Below are 23,562 nucleotides of genomic sequence, written 5' to 3' on the forward strand. Positions count from 1 at the left end.
TACAAAAATGCTAATAAAGCTGGTTGGTTTGATAATATCAGGGTGTATTAAAGGATGTTGTAAATTACAGGATGTAGAAAATTGCAAAACAGACCAAGACATGTAATTTTATTATAAAAATATAAGCTACAGTTCCAGGGGAAATAAATGAATAAATCACGCTCATATATGCAGCTATTACCATGCGCATGCATTCAGCTTTAAATGGAGCCTGTAAAATTCCTGTCCTATTAAATCCTACTACAAGTTCAAACAGCCTGCCAATGCTAACATACCATTTGACAATTGCTGCTCTTGAGCTTCCGCAACAGTGATTTATCTCCATCACTAACACAAGCGGCCAACTTCGGAAGAGCTTAGTTAATTTTTGAGTCCGCGATTTGACGGCGAGTATCACAATATTAGCCTAATGTAAAACCAGAGGGTGGTGGGGTGACTACAACTATTCCGTCCACAACACCGAGCACAAGTTGGTGTCATGCACCTAGTAAATCCTACCTCCACAGGATCATCTGCGTCAGGGTGTTAGAATAAACCACGGCATTTACTTGAGGCAAAATCCATTCCCGAGCTATTTAGGATTGACTGTCAGCGCACTCCTTACGAGACCACTGAGGCGGCTTGAGCGTCACTGACAAGATCTGTAGGCTACTAAACGCCGGCTTTTAAGATAGTCAACGTCGGGTACTAGAGCCATTTAAGTACTTCCTCGGCTAGATAATTATTTGTATGCTGTTCGTTTTAGTTTTGCGTGCTGTTTGTCGGTTATTTTGGCACACAGTAAGCCTATACTGAATCAGCGGCACTTCAGTATTAAGGGATTGATGATGGTGTCGTGCCGTTAACAGGTAGAAAAAGACCCTCCGTTTCTAGTAGGCTACAGAGGGGAACGCATTTTTTTAAAACCAGCAAGAACCGAAGCAGAGTACCTTTTTCGCTATCGATTTTCCAGGTTGTTCAGCGCTTACTCAAGAAGGTTGTTCTTTTATGGATTTGATGACTGTTTGATTGGTCGGTGATGCCCATTTACATCATCGAGCGAAAATTTCCAGAGACACCTGGTAAGTCAGTCCCGCCTGGAAAACACAGGTTTTTAGTACTGTAATGTGCATATCTATAGCTAGCGATCTTGTTTGGACTGTGCACCGGTTGCGTGCATTGAATTATTTATAATGCATTTATTTGCAACTACGTTGAAATACTATCAATGCAATAATATTGCCCGATCACCTGTTTCATTAATCTATTCATATAATGCACGGTACCCTCCTATAAGCAATTTGAAGAATGTAACCCTATTTCTAATAGAAACAGTGCAGCTGTTATAGCATACAGCGGTCATTATAGCCGAATAGTTCATCGATATTGCTCAGACCTTATCAACCTGCATTGATACATGTTAATAATCTGAATTATTTACATATAGAAATATATCTATAGATATTGATGTATATATCTCCTTTTTCATCACATGGAATAACAATTTTTAAAAATTGCTAACGGTCACCATATAATAGCACAGAAATTACGTTTCAAATGTATATATATGCAATGAAATATGAACGGGGATTAACAGTTTTTCCTGCTTCATTCCATTCTCTTTTAAGTATTTCATAAACGCACTGTCCCGTAATTGGAGATTTTATAGCCTACCTTTTATGTCTTTTATCATCAGCTGGACATTCTCAATGCATCCAATGTTTCTGAGGAACTTAACATGCAAGCTTTGTATTTCTTAGTAACTTTACACAAGCTTAGTGCCTGATCGCTGTTTGAAATTGTTTTCTGAGTTTTTGGGGATTTCGCTCAACCAACCGAGCGCTACAAGTCGCACAATCGAATTAAGAGCTGTAAACGCTCCAGTGTGGCAACATCAATAAATCTAAGAGGATGTTGTTTCGTTTGTTATTGCAGACACTGCAACAAAATATGCATAAGATTCTATACAAGTGTCTTATAGGAAAAACTAAACTTAAAAGAGCTCAGATATGCTGTAGGTAATTGGAATTCAAAACTATTTTCATTATTTTATAGCACTAGCTGTTCTCAACATAAGTGATGCAGACCGTTCCCCGTTTGCACTAAGCGCTGTTACTTCACTCTCAAAGCGTCATTCCTCTCTTGGCCTTTGAATAGACTACGGACCCCTGCCATGTGAAACAACTCCTGGCCGCAGTCGGCACCAGAGCTGCTGTGAGAATAGTATTGTAAAGGAGCCTCCTCTGGACTCTCAACGAGGCGCGTGACTGTCAGCTAGCTTTGACACGCCGGAGCGTGTCAGTTAACGCTATCGCTGTCTTTCTGTGAATATCAATCATACGCTAGTGAAAGGAATGGCAATATGACACGGATGATAGCGGGAACATGGGTCTGTTCAGGCTTAGATTGGCTCCCAAGTGATGTCATGCCATTTAACCCTGGGGGAAAAACTGGTTGCACCGCGTAAAAAAAAAAAATAAATAAATTAAAAAATCAATACATTTATAATATAATAAATTGCAAAACCTAAGTGGTTTAGTAACATGAAGCTACATTGATTAACCATTTCTGTTGTATAAAGGACATGACTACTGAAGAAACAGCTCAGAGGCAGGACTTATTTTACTGTCTTCTTATAGGCCTAGGTATTAACAAATTTGCCTAATAAGTTCTTCTACCTCTGTAAGCTACTGTTTTGCAATGTACAGAAAGAAGAACAGCATGTGTAATCAAAAATAGCCTGTAGTGTCTCGTCTCTGAACACATGGATATAATAACTGCGTGTCCAACGTACTTTTATGAGATAAAGGATAACAACAATTTTTTTTAAAGCACAAACACATTCTGTAACAGGTTCCATTGGAACACATACACGCAAGCACGCACACACACGGTAATTACCTATGGCATATTTCTTGCAAAATGTAATCAAATGGAGTGAGTCATTCTTCACCTGACTTTCTGGCTCCTGAAGCCCAAGGGTATGAGGGTTCTGAAACACATTAGAAAAATACACCATAAGAATCTCATTACAAATGTAATGTAATGTAATGTAATGTACAAATCAGAAGCCTTCGTCTTGCCCCCCCCCCCCACCCCCAAACACACACACACACACACACACACACACACACACTCACTCACTCAGGGGAAGCCCCCTGGCAGAGAATGTCATCCGCGTCTTCAGAATGGACAGATACAGGCTGAAGCCACTTCTGTGAGAAGTGTCTCTCTCTCTCTCTGTCTCCCTGTCTGCTTCAAAGGGGAATTTAAGACTTTGTCCTCAGGTTGGGTCTTTCATCTTAATGAGTGCTCGAAAGGCCTGCCGTAAATACAGTCAGTCTGCTTCACTGCCAAGGATCAAGGATTAATTGCTCTGCAAGATAAACTAAACAGTGCACTGGGAACTTTGCTGATCTCCTTTATCTATTCAGTGACAGACACGGCTCAGACGAGGCAGGGAAGGTATCTAAAATAACTCACACGTACTCTGGACTTAAAGTTTGGACATTTTTATGCATCAAATACCCTTTTTTATGGTTTTTTCCCCCAGTGATGTCAAAGTCGTCCGTTATAAAGGGACACATTTTTGACAATACTTTTTCATTGAAAATTTTTTGTTGGTTATTCAGGTGACTTGACACAGGCTGCACTTGAAGGACAGACTATGGCAGAGAACAACACTCCCAAGTCTGCCAAGAAGCTGCGATGGACATCCCTGGAGATTGGACTTATAACTATTGTGTCACTCCTCTTTATTGTACTGGTTGCTTTGATTGTCCTGTTTGCAACACAACGGCATGGTAAGTGGAAGTGTGTGCTTATTTAATGAATCATAATTAGATTTTGATGATAATGAGACAAAAAGGAAATGGCAATTGATGACAGCCAGTAGTGGGATGCAGTAATATCAACACTGTTGGTGTACCTTCAGTTGAGATCCCAAAAACAGATCCAGCGGCCCTTGGAGGCTGTAGCGGATGACAAACATAAACAGGCCCTTGCATTGACTGCATTGACTGTAATTATGACACTCAATAAATGTTTAATAAGCTATTCCAGGCAGAACACAAGCACACAAGGATTTCTCCATGGGAATGTGAGTGTGTGTGTGTGTGTGTGTGTTGGGGGGGGGGGGGAGTGGTTAGGAGGCATGGCACCTCAGGATAATAAGGAGAAAGAGGAGAAATAACTGCATCTCATTTCCCTCCAAAAAAAAAAAACAAGCAGTGAGAATGGCTGGCGAGTCTTTGCTCTGTCTGCTGATAACCCTGTTATAAAAGGAATGATTTCCCCCACAATATTGTGCTTGTTTAAAATCCTGCGCAGCTTTATATCATCGGCGCCCCAGGAGACAGATTTGAGTGTGGGTTCCACAGCATTCCTTGGTGACTGCACTTTCAAATGCAGTGCAGAGTGAGTGGTATGTGGTGGTGAATATTTTAACATGGGCTGATGTGAAACACATGGCTGAAGGTGTTTGTGGTTTTCTTCACAGATGCTGTTTGCACAAGCGCAGATTGCACCCAATCAGGTGAGTTGAATGACATCAATGTCAATGATATTAACATCAATCACCGATTCTAATAAGCTTTTGCAATTCACTTGCTGCATAATGGTTATTATCCCTAATAAATGCTTTTAAACCCATTTATGGCATCTAGCAATTCAAAGATTTTAACTGGACTCTGACTTTGTTTACTGAATAATCCAAAAAAATTTCACAATCTGGCTGTAGCACCTCTGTTTGGACACTTGCCAGACTCATATGGGGTTAATGTTCTTCTGACTAGCTGAGCCTAATAGGGCTTTTAATCCCGGTGCTGTTACAGCTTCCCGCATCATTTCAAACATGGACCCCAGCGTTAATCCATGTGATAACTTCTACCAGTATGCTTGCGGGGGCTGGCTGAAAAGGAACATAATCCCAGAGACCAGCTCCCGGTACAGCACCTTCGACATCCTGAGGGACGAGCTGGAGGTTGTGCTGAAAGGTCAGTGAAACATTGATTTCATGTAGATGAAACATTGACTGAGTGTAGGTCAAAGACTGGCACAGCAGTGGTAAAATATTTACACTGGATTTTGCCAGAGAAACATCCTCTTTATTAATGAATACATTTTTATTCATTTATTTTTTGTTGCAGATGAGCAATGTGCATAAGCAAAAAACAAACATGCGCATTGCTATGTGTTCTCACACTTCGAGTCAAGCATGCTGGGATTGATGGTGGGGGGCAATAAGGGGAGGAGGGGGCAGTGTCTGGCTTAACCCTGCTCAGCACTTAGGTCGAGGTATCCGGAAGGCCCTGTAGCCCTGGTGGACATGATAGAACTGAGAGACTCATTAGTCCCACAGTGGCACCTGATTTACTGTCTGTGGGGATCCTGTTGCAGGGGGGGATCAACATGTTCAGTTCTGCACAGGCCTCATGTTCTGGGTTTTTTAGAAAGGACAGTGGAGTCCAGGGAGTCTGACTAAGCAGACTTTAGCAGAAGGGCTTTCTGTTCCATTAAGGGGGTTAAACATTAATGATTAGGTGAGGTTCCAGGGGTGGTGGTGTTGTTAACACTGCTGTGCACTTTAAATGAGTGGAAATTTGAAGGACTGTCACCCTCCATCAAAGGAGACTGTTACTTCTTCTTCAGAGACTTCCTTCTGATATAATTACATTCATGAAGTCATTTTTATTCAGCACTTTTCTGTAGGAAACACTGTCTATTAGCATAACCCATGCCAGAGTGGAATCCTTGGACACCATATGTGTAAAAAGGCAGGCTTGAAGGATTGTAGAAAGAAGCCAGTATTCTCTGTGCCAAGCTAAGTGTCCTAAGTTCTATAGCACTTAGTCAACATAATACTTTCTTGAAAATGGGTAATATTCAGGGCTTCTATTATGAAGTGAGCCCTTTAATTTCATCGCTGTCATGGATTCATTCAGTGATGGCCAGGTTACTGAGAATAACACATTCTATCAAATTCAATAGAAAACAAACATAACAAATTAAATATAGCAAAACAACCAAACCCTGCCAAAATTGTGGGGAGCATCTTGCTCTGGGCCATGTAAACTTGCTGGTGCAAGATCAAAATTGTTTTGTCATGGTTATGTTTAGCACAAAGCTGTGCATGATGTGTTTGTGTGTGCGTGTGCGTGGGTGTGTATGTATGTTCATGCATAGGTACATGAAGCTGACCTGTTGGCTTAAATTTGTTTGTCTGCTATATCTGATACACTGTTCCTGGCCCAAGGCCCAGGTGTTTCAAACTAAGTGTGATCTATCAAAGAAAGAACGCACCATATTCATGAAGTACAGTGAAGTGTGAAGTTATCCATACAATAGTGTAGAGCACAGTCCTGCATCTCATCACGTACACTGTATTATATATATACATATATATATATATATATATATATATATATATATATATATATATATATAGGCAAGGACATTTCTTTCTTGATTTTGCTCTGTGCTGCACAGAGCTTTGTAATCAAACAATTCACATGTGGTTAAAGTGCAGATTCTCAGCTTGTATTAAAGTATTTTTTTGCATGTTGGTTTCACCATGTAGAAATTACAGAACTTTTTATACATAGCCCCCCCCCCCATTTCAGGGCACCATAACATTTGGGACAGATGGTGTCCCTGATTAGTCAGGTGAATTCCGTAGTGCAGGTAAGATAGGAGAGCTTTCTGTATCTAGTCTTGATTCTAGGCTTGTGACTTCAGTGTCTGTTAAAGTCAATGAAGTTGTTATGAGGCTGAGAAAAAAACAGTCAGAGCCATATGCTAAAACTTTGACTTATAAAAATGAATGTGGTTTGGAACATATTTAAGAAGAAAGACAGCACTGGTGAGCTCAGTAATCGTGAAGGGCATGGTAGGCCAAAGAAGACCTCTACAGTTGATGACCGAAGAATTCTCGCCATAATGAAACAAAACCCCAAACACCTGGCCTACCAATCAGAGGCACTCTTCAGGAGGTGTGGATGTGTCAGTGACTACTGTCTGCAGAAGACTTCACAAACTGACATACAGAGGCTACACTGCAAGATACTAATCTAGTTAGCCACAAAACAGGATGGCTTGGTTACAGTTTAAGAAGTACCTAAAAGAGAAAAGTTCTGGAATAAGGTCTTGTGGACAGGTGAGACCAAGATTCACTTGTATCAGAATGATGGCAAGGGTGGAGGCCAAAACAAAATAGCCCCCCCCCCCAAAGTATACAGAAGCATCTTATCTGCTCAAGTTCAAACTCATTGGATGGCACTTCATCCTACAGAAAGACAGTGATCCCAAACATACTGCTAACACAACAAAGGACTTTTTTGAAGCCAAAAACTGGAATATTCTTTACTGACCAAGCCCAATCTGAATCCAACTGACCATGCATTTCATTTGCTGAAGAAGAAACCTATGGCAACTAGTCTCCAAAGCAAGCAGGATCTGAAGATGGCTGCAGTACTGGCTTGGCAGAGTATCGACAGAGAAGACAATTAGATGCCTATGGGTCACAGACTGCAAGCAGTCATTGCATGCAAAGGCTTGCACCAAAGTAGTTAGGGTGCTAAATGGGTGCTAAATTAGCAAGAAATGGGGCAAAGAAGTGAGAAATAGCTTAAGAAAAGTTTAAGATTTCCAGATGCAGTGCTCTGTACACACTCAGAAGGTTCTAGCTGATGGGCAGTAATGTTAACAGGAGAAGACCAGAAAGATCAAGAGACTGAAGACAAATATTTTGTGTTGTCTAGCAAGGGAAACCATCATAAAACCGCAACACAACTGCAGGAAGAACTCAGCTAGAGAGAAACCAGTTCCCCTGACTACAGTAAAATGGCAACTAAACTCTGCTAGTCTAAAAGGATGTGCTTCTGCAAAAAGACCTTGCTATATTCTGCTAACAAGAAGAAAAGACTCCAGTTCTCATACAATTTTCCTGTTAACATTGCTGCCCATCAGCTAGATCCTTCGGAGTGTGTACCCAACACTGCACCTAAAAGTCTTAAGCTTCTTTGCAATTTCTCGCAGGGAATACCCTTGTCGCAAATATGTTTACTCGGCCTTGCACATCTAATCTTAACACCTTCTTCTTTGCCATATATCTTGCAGATTTAGTGTTGTGTCTAAGATTATGTATTATTGTTGGCGGAAGCAGAAAAAAATGTTTATTATTCAATAAATGCAACAAGTAGTTTCCATTAACATTAATAAAACCACAAATTATATATTTATATGCACACTGTTTAAGTGAAACAATTCCAAACATCATTTAATGTGTGCAACAACTATATATATATATATACAGTATATACTGTATATATCATGTATGTGAGCTATGTGAGAACTGCAGATGAAAGGAATATTCCATTTAACCTCAGAGAATCAGAAATGTCACACAGCGCCTGTTTCTGTGCAGTGTGGCAAACTGGTTGTGACTGAAGTGCGACGGAGTGGAGCAGCTGCATCAGTGGGAGGCTTTGCCAGTGCAGATCCGACTGACAGCGAGGGGCATATCAAGCTTGTTTGCATAATCTCTCCGAGATGCAAAGCAGAGGAAGAAATAAATAACCTCCACCCGTGTTGATACATCCGGGGTTGGGAAGGGACATGCAGCTGTGTCACTGGGTCTGAAAACCATCAGACATGACATCACAGTCTGCGTATAAATCTTTATATCATACGTTTGGTTCAACTCTGCTTTCGTGTGTGAAATCCATTATAAAATAATTGCACGTCTGCCCAGATGCCATGGGTCTGTAAAAAGTCTGTCCCGGAATGAGAAAAGTCATTCTGGTTTTATGAAGAAAGCTGTGTGTTCCAGTACGCAGTTGGCTGTGAAGTGTACTTACGTTTGAAAAGAGGTTGTATCAACAATAAGGCCCACTGCCTGCATGATGCAGAATAGGATGTGTAGGATGAACTCCTTCATTTACACTCATAGTCATAGCCATGCAATTGTGGCTCTTAAGTGGTGCAGTAGCTACCTTTCCTTAAAGGGGGAGAGTCTCTCTAAGGTTACCTTGGTTCATGGGTCTCTGGGTTTCAGGATCAGCTACATACTTCAGTACAGATATTCAATACTTAACTTAATGTCATGCTGAAAAGACATAAAAAGGACAATAAATCCCAGTATATATTCTCAGAAGCCTGTACTAATTGTTACATGAAATAATTCTGTTGGACCGAAAGACCCTACATAGCACTGCTGCGGTAAAGTTTATTTCTCTGACCGTTTCCTTTTTAAGGATAGCAGCAGGTGGCAGAGACATCACATTTTTCCTGGAAAAGGAATTAACAATCATTGAACCCTACATCCAAAACAACATCATTTAGGTGCAGTGTGAGGGGCAAAGAGCACTCCAAATCCAAGGGAGCGGTTTGAAGCCCGAGCAGCTCCTGCTGCTCTGACTGCAGGCAGTCCGTAATCCAATCACACACGTGATCCCTGCCCTCTGCAGGAGGTGCCCATTTGGCCTTAATTAATATTAAACTGGCACTTACATCCTAGAAAAATCATTAGAGAGAAAGAGAGATTTTTAAAGTGCAATTGGACATCCAGAAAGAAGGATTTGGATAATTTTCTTATTTTCTACTTATACTCCTTAACTTAGGTGGTCCTATAACCTGAATAGATAGCACTGAAACCTGTCACCATAAAACATGACTTGCAATAGGTGTAGCGGCCCATTTTTACCAGGAGTGTGGCTCCTCACTGACTGTTTTAACAGAAACGTTACATCTGCCAACACAGCCAGGCAGTGCTTGTAAAAATTCAGGCACCAATGTTAAGTCATGTAACAGGGCTATCAAGTCTGCCATGTACAGCCTGCATGCACCAAGGCACAAAATATATTAGCATCTGGAATTCTGCAGTTAGAATACGTTGTGACAAATTATGTAAGCTCATGGGTAGTTGATGGAAGGGTGTAACAGTGCATCAGGCATCATTCCAGAATGTTCCATACATGCTTGACTGGGTTCAGTAATGGTGCCTGAGAAGACCCGGACATGGATAACATGCATGTCATGCCGCTCAAACCATTGTGTGACTTCTCATGCTCTGTGGACAGAGAAAGAAATGTTTTTACATGGTTGATCACTGAGTACTATTAAGCAACAATCGCCATACAACTTTCCTTCTAAGTGTATGAGTGCATCCAAAGTAGAAAAATGCACCTCACACCATTATGGAACCACCAAAAGCCTTCAATGTGAGAAGCTGTCCAGCTCCATTTTTTGTTTGCTGTCACTATCTTGATGTCATTTTTGTTCCAGGTGTTCTTGAGAGGCAAGGCTCAAGTGACAGCAGTGCCTTGATGAAAGCCAAGACGCTGTACAAATCCTGCACAAATGAAAGTGAGTTTATCAAATACACTGACACACCCACTACCTCCACCACCACCACCTCTTCCTTACACGCAGGAGTCTGCTGGTTCTTGATTTTTTGATTCCATTCCATTCTGCCATGATGAAGCATGAATTGAATAAATAAATAGGCCTTAATGAAGTAATGGTTTGTTGTCTCCTCCAGGCAAGAGCCTGGAGGGGATTATGCGTTTGGTCGCGTGTGTGTGTTTATGTATCTGTCCGCAGCTAATCTCGCATACTACTGGGCCGATCAGCATATACTTGTGCATGCTGACAGCAGACCAAGGACCTGAATTCTAGAATATTTTGCAATGACAAGTATTTTATTTTAATTAATTTCCATCATTGTCCATTGAAATAAATTGAGTGCTAACTCCTCACTCCTCCTAACCTGCCGGTACGGGCCGCAAGTGATCAACAACTGCTTCCATTTGGAATGAAAGACAAGCGATGTAAAATGTCAATTTCAACGTTAAAATGTCAACTAAATAATCCGCCAACTAATGGGGTACGCTAATGTTTGAATCTGTGGCAATTATTTTGTTGCCATTTTCACGTTGAAATTGATATTTTACATCGCTGGTCTTTTGGAATTGTTCCTGTCCAGATTTGAAACAAAAGTGCCAGACTATAACGTCGACGTTAGCTCTAACACATCGTGGCTGATATGAATGAAATTAGTTAACATGTCACCACCTTTAGCGTTACATCACTGAATCGGCGTTTTTGGGATTTTCAGTGGCACATGTTAGCTTTGCTGATGCAACAATAAAGGCTACACAATCAATGCAACCAGACCAATACAATATTACAAGTGGTAAAAACTTGTAATATTGTATTGGTCTGGTTGCATTGATTGTGTAGCCTCTATTGTTGCATAGACAAAGCTAACACACCTGGCGAAGATCTGCACTCTACTGAGTGCACTCTTCTAGTTGGAGATGTTTTCGAAAGAAACTTTCTCTACGAGAACGGGGGTTGCCAATACGAGCAAATCGGACCCAGAAGAACACCCCATTCGAGGTAACAAAACACTTTCTTTTTTTTGCCTTTCTGGCAGGTACAATTGAAAAAAGAGGCGGGACTCCTTTACACAACATGCTGCCAGATATCTTCGAGTGGCCAATGGCTGTGGACAACTGGGAGGTTGATTATGGTGAGATGCAACAGAGCACGGAGCACATGCACCATGGCTAAGCCTGCTGATCTGACCATTTTTCCCTCCCCTCCACAGGCCAGACATGGGCGGCAGAAGACTCCATAGCAAGGCTAAATGAGAAATATAGAATGCAAGTCCTTCTTAATTTTTACATCGGAGCCGATGACAGAGACTCCAATTCCCATATTATCCATGTAAGTGTGAAAACACAGTGCACCTGGTGCAGCTTTATATATCCTTTGGACATTTACACCATTCACCAAATCCAGAGTTATATGTAAATGATAACTTTTAGTATTTCCATGCTACTGCTGATGGAAGCAGCTGTTCTTCAAAGGAAAATTCATGGTTTTGTCCCCTCTGCAGTTTGACCAACCTTCACTAGGCCTCTCCTCCCGGGATTACTATATGTGCACAGGGCCCTATGAAGAGGTAGGGCTTACTTTGCATCACTTCCCACACAACTGAGCGGGGCCATACTGAAATCTACACCGCCCAGTCACATACGCTTTTTGCATGCATTGTAACAGTGTTAAGTGTGTGACTTTCTGCTTTCGGTTATTTTCCAGTTATATCTGTACTGTTATTGGGCACACACGCACACACTCACATGCACACAAACAGAATCCTGGAAACTGTGGGATACTGAAAGTAAACATTTCTCAACGGACATCTGACAGGAATACCCAAATCCACAACAGATTATTTTTTCATGATTGAGATGTTTTTTTAATTCTCAATTTCCCTGTGGTTCTGATCACAAAAACAAAATCTTAAATAATGAGACAGAAATCCCAGTTGTACACATGCAACTCTTTTAAAGTTCAGTCCCTCGAATGGAAAAAATCTTTGAAAGGATCTGATCCCTGATTGCTTGGTTTCTCATCTTGCAGCATGAACATCCAAGCCTCAGAGCAGATATTGTTCTAATGTATTATTTGCATTTTTCTGCCTTCCTCTTTTGATGTATAATACTTTCCAGATACAAAATAAATCATTAAAAAATAGAAACAAGGCAGACTGTCTGGTGCAGTCTAACCACAACCCAAACCAGATGTACCCTTTGCAGTTGACATCCTATCTCCTGTTTCAGTCTATTATGCACCGGTTAAGAGGAAAGATTTGGAAACGATTCTCTAATGGGAGGGGCTGCACTTATTAAATAAATTAGCATTTAGCACTACCCCCCCTCCCCCCATTGGGGTGTCCTGTCTGGTTATTAATGGGGAGCAGAGATGCTCAAGGGAGTTCGTGACTGCAGTGCGAATATTTATCATTCCAAAATGTCCCAAAGGATCAGAAAAAAAATGTTCCCTCATGGTGTTTTCGTCAGTTGAATATTCACCAATGCTGTAAAAAATTCCCCCTCACCTCTCTCCGTACAGGATATCTTGCATTGATTATGTGTGTACACGAGTTTGTACGTGGAAAGCTTGCAGGCAAAATATGTCCAGTCCTGTTCCATGGGACTCTCTCACAGCTGGCCTCCCTCCCGTTTGCACAGGCATGCAAGGCATACGAAGAGTTCATGTTCAATGTGGCCTGGCTGATCCGGACGGACCGGGGCCTAAGTCTCAACGAGACCCTGATCGCGCAGGAGGTGACTCGAGTGATGCAGCTGGAGAAGGAGCTCGCTAACGTAAGTGTCACAGCAGACTCTGGGCCAAAGCGCTGTTTCCTTCCCAACAACTCTGTGGGCACGGTTTTATGTTTCCAGTTCCAGTTGTTGCTTTTAGCCTCTGTACCCTCAAGCCTCAAAACTGTAACTAGCAAAAAAAAAAAAAAAAAAAAAATTGTGTTTTTATTATTTTCATTATTGCCCAACCATTTTTTTAGGATTCAACAACGACAGTCATAGTTTGACTTTTACAGCCTGTTGGTTTTTGAGGGAGTACATTGGTTTGTTGCTTTTGGACATAAGTAAGGACCCACAACCCTTTCTCTCGTCATGCTGGCACACAGCGTACCCATTGTGTTGGGTGTTGTTTTGTCCAGAGCACTTGGGCTGACCAAAGGTCTTTGGAATGAGATGTGGAGCCAGTCTGTGAGGCAGAGACATTTTAAGTTGGCTCTGAGTGTGTTTGCGTCACCTTGCACCGATCACTGACATTGAGCAGGACTTTGGAACGCCATGATAGCGTTCCAAAATGTTTATCCCATGCAGAATGTGCCGCTAGATTGAAATCTAAGATGGAATCTCATTCTCTCTGTGAGGGTTGTGCGTCTTGGTAAGAGAGACCGATGTTGTCCTAACCGTTTATTTATTGCAGGCCACAGACACACCCGATGACAGGAACAATCCCGTTTTTCTCTACAACAAAATGCAATTGCGTGTTCTCAATGAGAACTTCACCTTACAGATCGATTCAAAAGTAAGATTTCTTGTTTGTGTAGCTCCATGCTTTATTGATAAAATTTAAAGTTAAATGAATGATGTCATTCAATAAAAGGTTTTATTATTTCTGCTTTTGTAATATGCCTTCTGCAGGCTTGGAAAATCATGACCAAATAAGCTGCTCACCTTTTATTCCACACATTTCAGTCCTGTTTCCATATATTTTAAAATATGCACTTCCTTTTTTTGTCTTGGCCATAACTAGCCTGAGTACCTTTGTGTGTTTGCATTGATCATTGGAGAAAAAAGCCTCTCTTTGTGCCTGGCAGGAATTTAACTGGACCCGTTTCACAAATAGTATCATGAAAACAGTGAACATCACAGTGACCGAAGATGAGCAGGTGATTGTGTATGCCCCAAACTATTTATTGAGGCTGAATCCCATCCTTGCAGAATACAGCCCAAGGTACATTTTTCCACACTGTTTCTAACTTTTATTGTTGTTTACTGTTTATTTACTCGGCAGACATTTTCTTAACTATGGCGGCTTATGTAGCGCACTTCTTTTGCACATTGTCAGTACAATTTAGTGAACCAATTCAGGTTAAGCACCTTGCAATGACACTGCTCCAGCTACACTACTATGCTAGGAAGCGACCAACTAACATATGAACAGTGAATGAGGGCATGGAGTGGGCAGGTTGTAGACAGGAATAGGTGTGAGTAGTCACCCACTCTTCTCCCTTGTTCACAGAGATATACAGAACTACTTGGTCTGGCGATACGTGATGAATATGGTGGTTGGTCTCAGCAGAGCATACAAAAACACAAAAAAAGCCTTCCGAAAGGTACCGTGGACGATCTCACCTTTCCAGCATTTTTTGGAGTAGGTTAAATATTAGTTGACTAATGTTAGCCTCAATAAACTGGTCATCTCAGAATCTTCATCTGGTTCGATTTGATTTGATTTGATTGGGGGGTTCTCCCCAGCTTTCACCCTGTGCAGACTTCCTGCTGAACATGCATGCTAAATGCTCAGTTAATGTCTTTCAGATTCCTTTGCTTGCTTTAACTATGTTCACAGATACCCTTCCCCTTCCCTTTTAGGCCATCTATGGTACGACATCAGAAACTGCTGTGTGGCGTCAGTGTGCCAATTACGTCAACAACAACCTGGAAAAGGCAGTAGGAAGGCTGTATGTGGAAGAGGCCTTCGCTGGAGAGAGCAAGGAAATGGTGAATTCAGTCCTGCGGTTGTGTATATGAATGTATGTGTGTGAGAGAGAGAGTGTGGGTGTACGTGTGTACATGTAGGCATGCAGCAGGAGTGCAGGTCCATGCTGGACAAGGGGTCTCCCCTCACCACATGTCGTTAAAAGGAAATTTGAACAGGCCATAAATCACAGCTTCTAACTAGCACTGCGCGCAACAGCAGCACGCAGGAGCTCACTTCCAGCCATGCACCATGCGGCTCGCGCACACGCGTTTGTGTGTGTGTGTGTGCGTGTGCGTGTGCGTGTGCGTGTGCGTGTGTGTGTAATGGCCTCATATCACTGATTAACTTTCACGATGCCCCCTACCACTGTTAACTGCATGAATATCTTGCCTGTTACTGTTGGCCAAGGGAATTAAATGCATTTTTGCGATTCAATTTTTTAATCTAAACTATTCCTCATAATCTTTTCATTTAAGGTCAAATAGCAATAAAACACAGTGTGCAGAAATGAAAGGCGATATAAAAAAAATTCTGTTTTAGACTGAGGCGTGCTGAGAGATTGGTAACTGGGATACATGTGAAATGCAGCAAGTACAGCAGGTCCCTGTGGATAACGCAGCTTGCTGCTCGCTGTTATCAAACTGTGTGAGGGGGTCTTTTAGCATAAGTGTTGCGCAGATATCTTATGCCCGGTAAACAATAGTACAGGACATATCCCTGTACAAAAAGTATTTTTAGGACAGTAGAAGATTCACAATATCAAGACAAGATAAAAAGCCACACAATATCTGTGCTTAAGCGTGGTAGTGATTCAAATTTCAGTGCGCCGGTGTTGTGTGACTGATACTTCAGGGCTTCTGTGAATTGAAGTTTTTTGACCTATAGCATTAATATTTTCACTGATAAATGCTTAGATGCTTAAATGCTCTCTGTCCCAGATGAATGAAATGATTGCTGAGATCAGGGAAGTCTTTGTGAAAAATTTGGATGACCTCAACTGGATGGATGCAGAGACCAGAAAAGCTGCTGAAGAAAAGGTGAGATCTATCTCTGCTTCTTGGGGTTTGAATCAAACATCTAAATATATCTGTTTTTGTTTGTTTTCAGTGAGTGAAGTGACCAGTCAGGGCATGTACTTTGGCTTCATGTAAATTTCACAAAAAGTCCGGTGTAGTTCCATCTTCTAATTTTTAAAAAGTGTTTTTAAAGATTTTGTCAGCCTTCTGTCTTCTTTCTCACTGCAGGCGTGGGCCATTCGAGAGAGGATCGGCTATTCGGAAAACATCAAGGACAATGCCTACTTGGACAAAGAATACAAGGACGTGAGTTTCAGTGAGCCTGTGTTTGGTGGTAAAAAAGGGGTGGGTGGCAGGTTGTGAAGCAGGACAGACTGCACAGTGAAAGACAGAGAGTGCTTCCACTCAGCATGATGAGGGGCCCCCCAGCTGTGTCCTGGCCATGTGGCTCACAGTCACCTGGAGAGTCATCACAGCTGGGGTCCTGACAGGAACACTATTTTATGGCCTAATTTCTGAGGACACATGGGGTCTCCAGAGATATAGCAATAATCACATTTTTCTTTTTTTTCTTTGCATTTTTTCTTCTTCAGTTGAGTTACAATGAGGAGGAGTACTTTGAGAACATCCTGCAAAATCTTGAGTTCTTACAGAGGAAATCACTGAAGAAATTGAGACAGAAAGTGAACAAGGAAGAGTATGTATCTTTTATCACTATTGAAAAACAAAATGGCCTTGCATCAAGCTCAGGCATAATGACTGCTTTGTGTTTGAGGTGCTAGTAACCTGATCTTTCTCATCAATTTGTGTGTCTTAGTATAGCTAATTGTGTTCCCTGTCAGTTTTATTTTTGTGCACTTTTCTCTTATCTGCACAAATTTGGATAGAATACTCAAAAACTGTACTCAAATATTGTTACTCTAAAGTATTGTTACTTTGTTAGTAAATGTAAGCACTTGCCTCTGTCAAACCTTTGGTTTAAAGCATGAAGAGTGTTATTTTTAAGTCTACACAGTAAAATGCCCAGTTAATTCAACTCTTAACAGATAACTTTTTGTCCCATTCTTTGTTACATTACACATTTTTCTGTGTAATGTACCAAATGCTTACCAGTTAAAAAAATTGTGCAAATAGGCCACTAAGAGTGACAGGTATGCTGGCAGTCAGTGGACAGTCTCTTATTCCATTTCCTGAACCATTTATGGTTTATTTAAGAAAGTGCAAACTTTTGATTAGATCACAGAGCATTCCACTAGACAACATCTTGACCATTAGTAAACATTGTTTCTTTGCTAAGTCTGCTCACTTTTTTCAGTTCTGAAGTTTCAGATGTATAAGATGTAAAATATTAACTTAATATTAAGTTAAATAAAGCCTTTTCTTGCTTGTTATCTTGCAAAACTGTAATCTACTCTAATGTTAGGTTATTGATTATCAAAACTATAACTAGCCATAGTTCACCAACTAACCACATATGAAAACAATAAAAATTATACAATAGTGTCATGTGATCTGTATGTATTCAAAGGTCTCCTGATAAACAGGTTTTTTTTTGGCTTAATTTGACTGTGATAAGCCCTGTGGCTTTGTTTCCAATGTAGAGTTGCTCCAGAAGATGAAAGCTTGATTTACTATTACCAATAGTAACTAAGGACAACAGGATTTGGAACTAAGGACAAGGGGCCATTTGAAAATGTAACAGAAAACATACAGTTTTTCCTTAAATATTTAATTGAGTAAAAATAAGAGTTTTTTTTTTTTATAGATTGTGATTTATAGAAAAATACTCAAGAAGTATTTTTAATGGATGTCTTACTAACCACATCTCCATTTACATTGATTCAGGACCTTCATGTTGTATATGCTTTCTTGTGAGCACTGATAAAGTTATTCTTTTGAATGGTTTTTGTTCCTGACACAAGGTGGATCTCAGGAGCAGCTGTTGTAAATGCCTTCTATTCCACCAACAGAAACCAGATAGGTAACAGAACTTCAACCGTCTATGGCAATCATTCTTCCATTATATGGTACATATGAAATATTTGAAATATAGCTTTTCATTGCTTCTGACACTCCGTTTGGCTTCCCAACCTATAAAACACTGGCTGATGCTCTGTGAATATCATATTTTGCTTGCTTCGTGTTTATGTAAAGGTAGTCTCTGCAGCACTCTGTGATACTTCATTCTCAAAAACTATATGAAGTAAAATTGATTTTGGAAAGTTAGCTGGCATAAATACAGTACTGTATGTGTGGATCTCCTCTGCAGTATTTCCTGCTGGTATCCTGCAGCCTCCTTTCTTTGGCAAAGGGCAAGCCAAGTCTCTCAACTATGGTGGCATCGGCATGGTCATAGGCCATGAAATAACTCATGGTTTTGATGACAACGGTAAGGGAAGTCAGTCCAAGCATCTTTTCTTCATGATGCATTTTAATGTTGTACTTGGAGCTTCTCCAACACAATGTTAATCCGGTCAACTTTTACAAGAGATATTTGAGAAGAGCACCACTCTATTATTTTATTTGCAGAATATTTAATTTCTCTGTAAATGAGAAAAAGAACAAAAACACAGACCCAGTTGGTGGAGGTGAAGGGTTGACTCTTTACTACTGAAATAATGCGTTTGTTCCAATGTAAACACTATTTAATTCCAAATGTTTTTTTAAAAGCCTGTATTCACTACAAAAGTGTTGAAATCAGCTAGTCAGACTAGACTGTTTATCTAACTAATAGACAACCTTCAAATCAAGTGTAATTTGGCATGCTTACAAACGTCCTTCAACAATATCCATTCCTAAAAATTCCACATTTCGAGTGATCTGCAATATTCTGTCATACACAGGTTAAAGATGAATATTTCAGGATTATGATCAGTGAAAATGTATTCCATTTTCCTCTTATGCCCAATTAAAGTTTGAATTGAAGCTGCCATGTGGTGTAATGGCAAAGTGCTAGTTACCTAAAACAATTGAGTTAACCAATGCGATATCGAAAGCTTATTGTACTCTTAAACTCAGTGGTATTTATTGCATTCAGATGCCACCTTTCCTGCAGCACATTCCTGAATTAATAGAGCTTTTTTTTTCTCAAATAGTACTGTTCATATTTTCAACAAAGAATGGTGGCATACTGTAATATCTCTGTGACTGAGTGTGTCGTGTGATAACTCGCACTGAGAATTTTCCAACTAAACTGAGTTTCTTCTTTAATCAGGGAGAAACTTTGACAAGGATGGTGATCTGAAGGACTGGTGGACTGCGGGGTCGACTGAGAAGTTCCAGGAGCTCTCAAAGTGCATGGTCTACCAGTATGGAAACTTCTCCTGGGACCTGGCTAATGGTCAAAATGTGAGGGTGCCAGGTTTTCCCCTTTGGCAGAAAACATTCCACTTTATTATTTTAGATATCAGTGTGGTACCAGGCACAACAAACCTTTTCTACGCAAACAGTTTTCAAACAAATTCTTCATTTCATTTTTGGCTGATTTTTAAAATGGTCACATGTATCCAATACATAAAATGTTGGAACCCCATTATCCTCCAGCCTCTCCTGCCACCTTATGCTACATAATTTCATTATAGGCTGATTTTTTGTTAACACCAGTTTATTTTTCCATGCTGGAAACTGCCACTATCAGTTTCAGTGATTGTTTTCTCCAGAGTAGTTTGTCATTTCCAGAAATTTGATTTAAAAAATCTGTTTTTTTTTGTGCTAATTTTCTGCACACCCTCTTTGTGTGAGCAGCTCAGTGGAAATAATACATTAGGAGAGAACATCGCTGACAACGGAGGGATGCGTCAGTCATATCAAGTAAGTAATGTAATCACAGTGCATTTCAGCATTGACTGTTGCTGCTCCATGTTCTGCTATCTAGCCAGGAAAATTGTTCCTTTTTCGGGAAATACAGCAGGTCCATATTCATTGGGATTTTACCCCATGCGAAAAATAGCCTTTGTGAAGAAAATCTTGAAATTGGCAAGTGCTGTAATGGATTTTTCAGAAAAAAATACTTTTCTCCTGTTTCTCAATTGTCACCCTCCACTTACTGTGCTGAGCCTGATGTTGGACATGATTACTGGCCTTGTAATAAGACTTGTTTGTAAAGGATATGAGAGTGTGAGAGAAAGAGAGGGAAAAATAAATGAAGTCGTGCACCCAAAACTCTGAATGAGGGATGGCGTAGATACACGCACACACAAGTTCCAATAGCATCCAGGTATTTTCACTCGATGAAAAGTGGTTACAATGTTTGATTATAGAGCAGCTAGAACCAGTAATTATTTTTTTAATGCTTTGCCACCAGTTTCGGCTGCCCAATCATATACAGCAGGGTTCAGACTGCAGTATCTGTTGTAGGAAAGGGTAGACATGCACACACTCTCCTCCGAAGCACATGATGTCGCCTGCTGCTTCTTTTCCACTGCAGCTTAAGCCAAGCTTTGCACACACATGAGCTGGAGGACGACACTTCATGTGCAGCTTTCAGCAAGCAGACCGCAGGTGCCTAATCGACCAGTAAAGGTCACTAGAGCGGTGGGGCATGGATCCCGGTGAACTGAACCCTCCCTAATACCGCCAAGTGTGCATCACCCTGCAGGGCTGCTGAGCTCAATCCTTAACAGGTCGAGCGGCCCAGCAGCCCTACAATCTGTTTTTCTTTCCACTGGGAATATGAGGACTGTGTGCATTGAAACAGGTTTCAGCACCAGGTTTCATTCTTAATGCAGTTTTACTCCTCAAATCTTTACAATTTTTCAGCTTTCATAGATTTTTACATATGCATCTGCTGAAACATTCTGTATCGACACATTCCCTCTTCAGTCATTCCCTGCTTTGTGGGTCTTAACGATGCTTTGATAAAACAGGGCTGGCTCTTAAATAGAAGTTAACACTGGGTGACATTTGCCAAAATTGCCAGAATGGCTATATTCAGCAATATAAATGATGATTAAGGTACACAGGTCTATGTAAGACAATGAAAAGAAAGCCTTTTTCTTTTGGTTAGATGTGTGGTCTCATGCTAATCTGCTTAGTGTACTGATGGTGGGACTGTCTTTGACACTGCAGGCTTACCAGAACTATGTGATCAAACACGGGGAGGAGGCTCCACTGCCAGGGATCAACCTCAACCACCAGCAACTGTTCTTCCTCAATTTTGCCCAGGTGATAAAAGAGTGAGATGCGGAGAGAGGGGGTTGACTGGGAGTAGAGGAACAGTGATAGTCTCCTATCTGCCCCAAGTTTTTTATTTCTTATATTTATTATTTTTTATCTTTCTCTTGGTGCTTCCGAAGGTTTGGTGTGGAACTCACAGACCCGAGCATGCCATCAACTCCATAAAAACAGATGTCCACAGCCCAGGAAAGTTCAGGTATGTCTTTCTCACTTTTTAACCACTCAGCATAAAATAGATTATGTATTTCATATCCCTTTTGTGCTGATAATTCACCACATGACTTCAGGACAACTGTGTCCCAGGTGCTGTACATTACTATGTTTTCTGTCGAACTTGAACTGTTTTTTGATAAACTCGGTGCTTGGGTTTTGTGGGAATGCTGTGAGCGAAGTTTAAGGAAAACAAACTTCTGATGAAACAACTGTGGTTCACAGGGTGCTGGGCTCCCTGCAGAATTTCCCAGAGTTTGCCAAAGCTTTCAACTGCCGGAGGGACTCCTACATGGTGCCTGAGAAAACATGTCAAGTTTGGTGATGAACCATAAGAGAGAGAAGTAAGGGGGTGTTCCCTCCTCTCCTAGGACTGTTAGACCACTATGGCAGGGACAGGACTACTCCATGCCTCTCCACAGGGTAGACTAGGGCTGTCACACTCACTTCCTGGAGGACTGTGGTGTGCATACAGGGGGGTGCTGTTATAGGGAATAGCCAGACTCCTAGTTCTTCAATTACAAACAAAAATGTTCTTTTCTGTGTACATGTGCACACAGCCATGGTAAATGTGCTATGATTTTGCATATTTGTGTATTCACAGAACTATTGAGCTAAATGATATTTTAAAAATCTTTCCCATCAGGACTAATATTGCAATGAAATGATCGGGATCGTTGAACAGTTATTGGAAAAATCCCAGCACATACACAAGGTCCTGCAGGAACTGAACTCGACTTCCTCTGGGGTAGATCCACTAAAGCCACTGAAATTACAGTGCACACCAAGTCTTTTGATATATGTGTATTTTTATTTATTTTCATTATAAATTAGCATAATATGCTTTATTCATACGTACTGGAATATATGAGCCCAATTCAGAATATTCAAAAACTGTATTGCGACTTTTTACACATACAAACACACACACACACACACACACACACACACACATATGAAAGTGTTCCTTCTGGCATGTGGTGCCAGAAGCATTGTTGCACGCCTTGTGGTGCCACATGTGTAATAAATAATTGCCTCATTTCTATATAGCATTAAAACAAAGGAATATTTAGTAGTTGCAAGTCACAATACAGTTTTTCCTTCTATATATACTTAAAGATCAAAATTTTAATCTCTAGTACTGCGTCAATCAATAATGTTGTCAGTGTTTTATAGTTAAGTTAAAATGTAGTTCACAGGTATATGTCTACAGATAACATAAACTTACACAAGGTGAATGGTGTGCCTCCAGGATTGTGGCATCTTGCCTAACCACAGCGGTTGGTGTGGGTGTGCGACATCCCTGGATCTCCCCCTTCAAACCAGATGGGGAAACTGTACATGCTCACAGTTGTTCTGTAGAGTGTTAGTGTAAAAAGACAACATTACCAGATGACAATGCCAAAGATTGCCTGTCTCTTTCACTGGTTTTCCCTTATATTTGTTATTATATTCATGATTGTGACATAATAATGTCCTGTCTCATAACCCACTACTCCCTACACAAGCCAAATCAAAGTGCATTTTTTAACAAATCTTGAAATTAACATAACTTTCTGTAAGTTGTATAAGATGTATATTTTCTTTTCATTTTTCTTTATATGAGAAATTAGGTTGTTTAAATGAGAGTTGTGTACCATCACACAGCAAATTTCTGTTTCAAAATGTATGCTGCATTTTTAAAATACCTACTACTGTTTTTGTTTTACTTAGATTCTCACACATTTGGGACAATGAACACATCCCAAACCACCTTGCCAACAGAAAGAGACAGAATTACCTCAAATACTTTGTAATGAGAAAAGAGCATTTGTTTAATAAATTCTAAACAATACTATGGTCTCTTTCCTTTTGAGTCACCTGTGTGCTTGAAGCATCAGTGAAAAGATGATCAGCAGGTAATAAGCATCACCACTCAGGTCTGAAACTTTGAAAAAAAAAAATGTATAGCACAGGTGACACTATTATATTCTGTTTGGCAATTTGGCTGAGGTTAGAACCCACCAACACCATCCATCCCCCCATGTTAGTTTTGCCACCCCATACCTTTTACACGGCATATTTTTCTGCCTATCTTTATTGCTACCCTTGGGCTGTG

General features: G+C 40.6%; 1 protein-coding gene across 4 annotated transcripts; it reads left to right on the forward strand.

The window, feature by feature from the left end:
• The first annotated feature begins 293 nt into the window (after positions 1–293).
• Positions 294–23,298, forward strand: LOC135236179 (neprilysin-like). 4 transcript variants are annotated; one of them, XM_064302406.1, is made up of 24 exons: positions 294–1,061; positions 3,612–3,782; positions 4,478–4,513; positions 4,812–4,973; positions 10,261–10,341; positions 11,414–11,509; positions 11,588–11,706; positions 11,879–11,944; positions 13,017–13,151; positions 13,783–13,884; positions 14,177–14,313; positions 14,602–14,695; positions 14,955–15,083; positions 16,002–16,100; positions 16,308–16,385; positions 16,673–16,776; positions 18,002–18,060; positions 18,349–18,468; positions 19,294–19,427; positions 19,824–19,889; positions 21,147–21,242; positions 21,374–21,450; positions 21,690–21,808; positions 22,111–23,298. In XM_064302406.1, exons 1-23 carry the CDS (start codon positions 1,019–1,021, stop codon positions 21,787–21,789), a joined length of 2,304 nt encoding a protein of 767 aa, XP_064158476.1. In that variant the 5' UTR covers positions 294–1,018; the 3' UTR covers positions 21,790–21,808; positions 22,111–23,298. The 4 variants fall into 4 exon arrangements, with proteins under 4 accessions (XP_064158476.1, XP_064158477.1, XP_064158474.1 ...); XM_064302407.1 differs by having other exon boundaries at positions 295–1,061; positions 22,717–23,298; XM_064302404.1 differs by having other exon boundaries at positions 297–1,061; positions 21,690–23,298.
• The last annotated feature ends 264 nt before the right edge of the window (positions 23,299–23,562 follow it).

The sequence above is a fragment of the Anguilla rostrata genome, chromosome 12 (genome assembly GCF_018555375.3).
Source record: "Anguilla rostrata isolate EN2019 chromosome 12, ASM1855537v3, whole genome shotgun sequence".
NCBI classification, from domain to species: Eukaryota; Metazoa; Chordata; class Actinopteri; order Anguilliformes; family Anguillidae; genus Anguilla; species Anguilla rostrata.

Bases quoted from the DNA above. Each gene is read 5' to 3' on its own strand.
- LOC135236179 (XM_064302406.1), top strand. From the start codon at position 1,019: ATGCCCATTTACATCATCGAGCGAAAATTTCCAGAGACACCTG. The intron at 14,314-14,601 runs GTACATTTTTCC...CCTTGTTCACAG, and splicing joins CTTGCAGAATACAGCCCAAG to AGATATACAGAACTACTTGG. The intron at 21,243-21,373 runs GTGATAAAAGAG...GTGCTTCCGAAG, and splicing joins TCTTCCTCAATTTTGCCCAG to GTTTGGTGTGGAACTCACAG.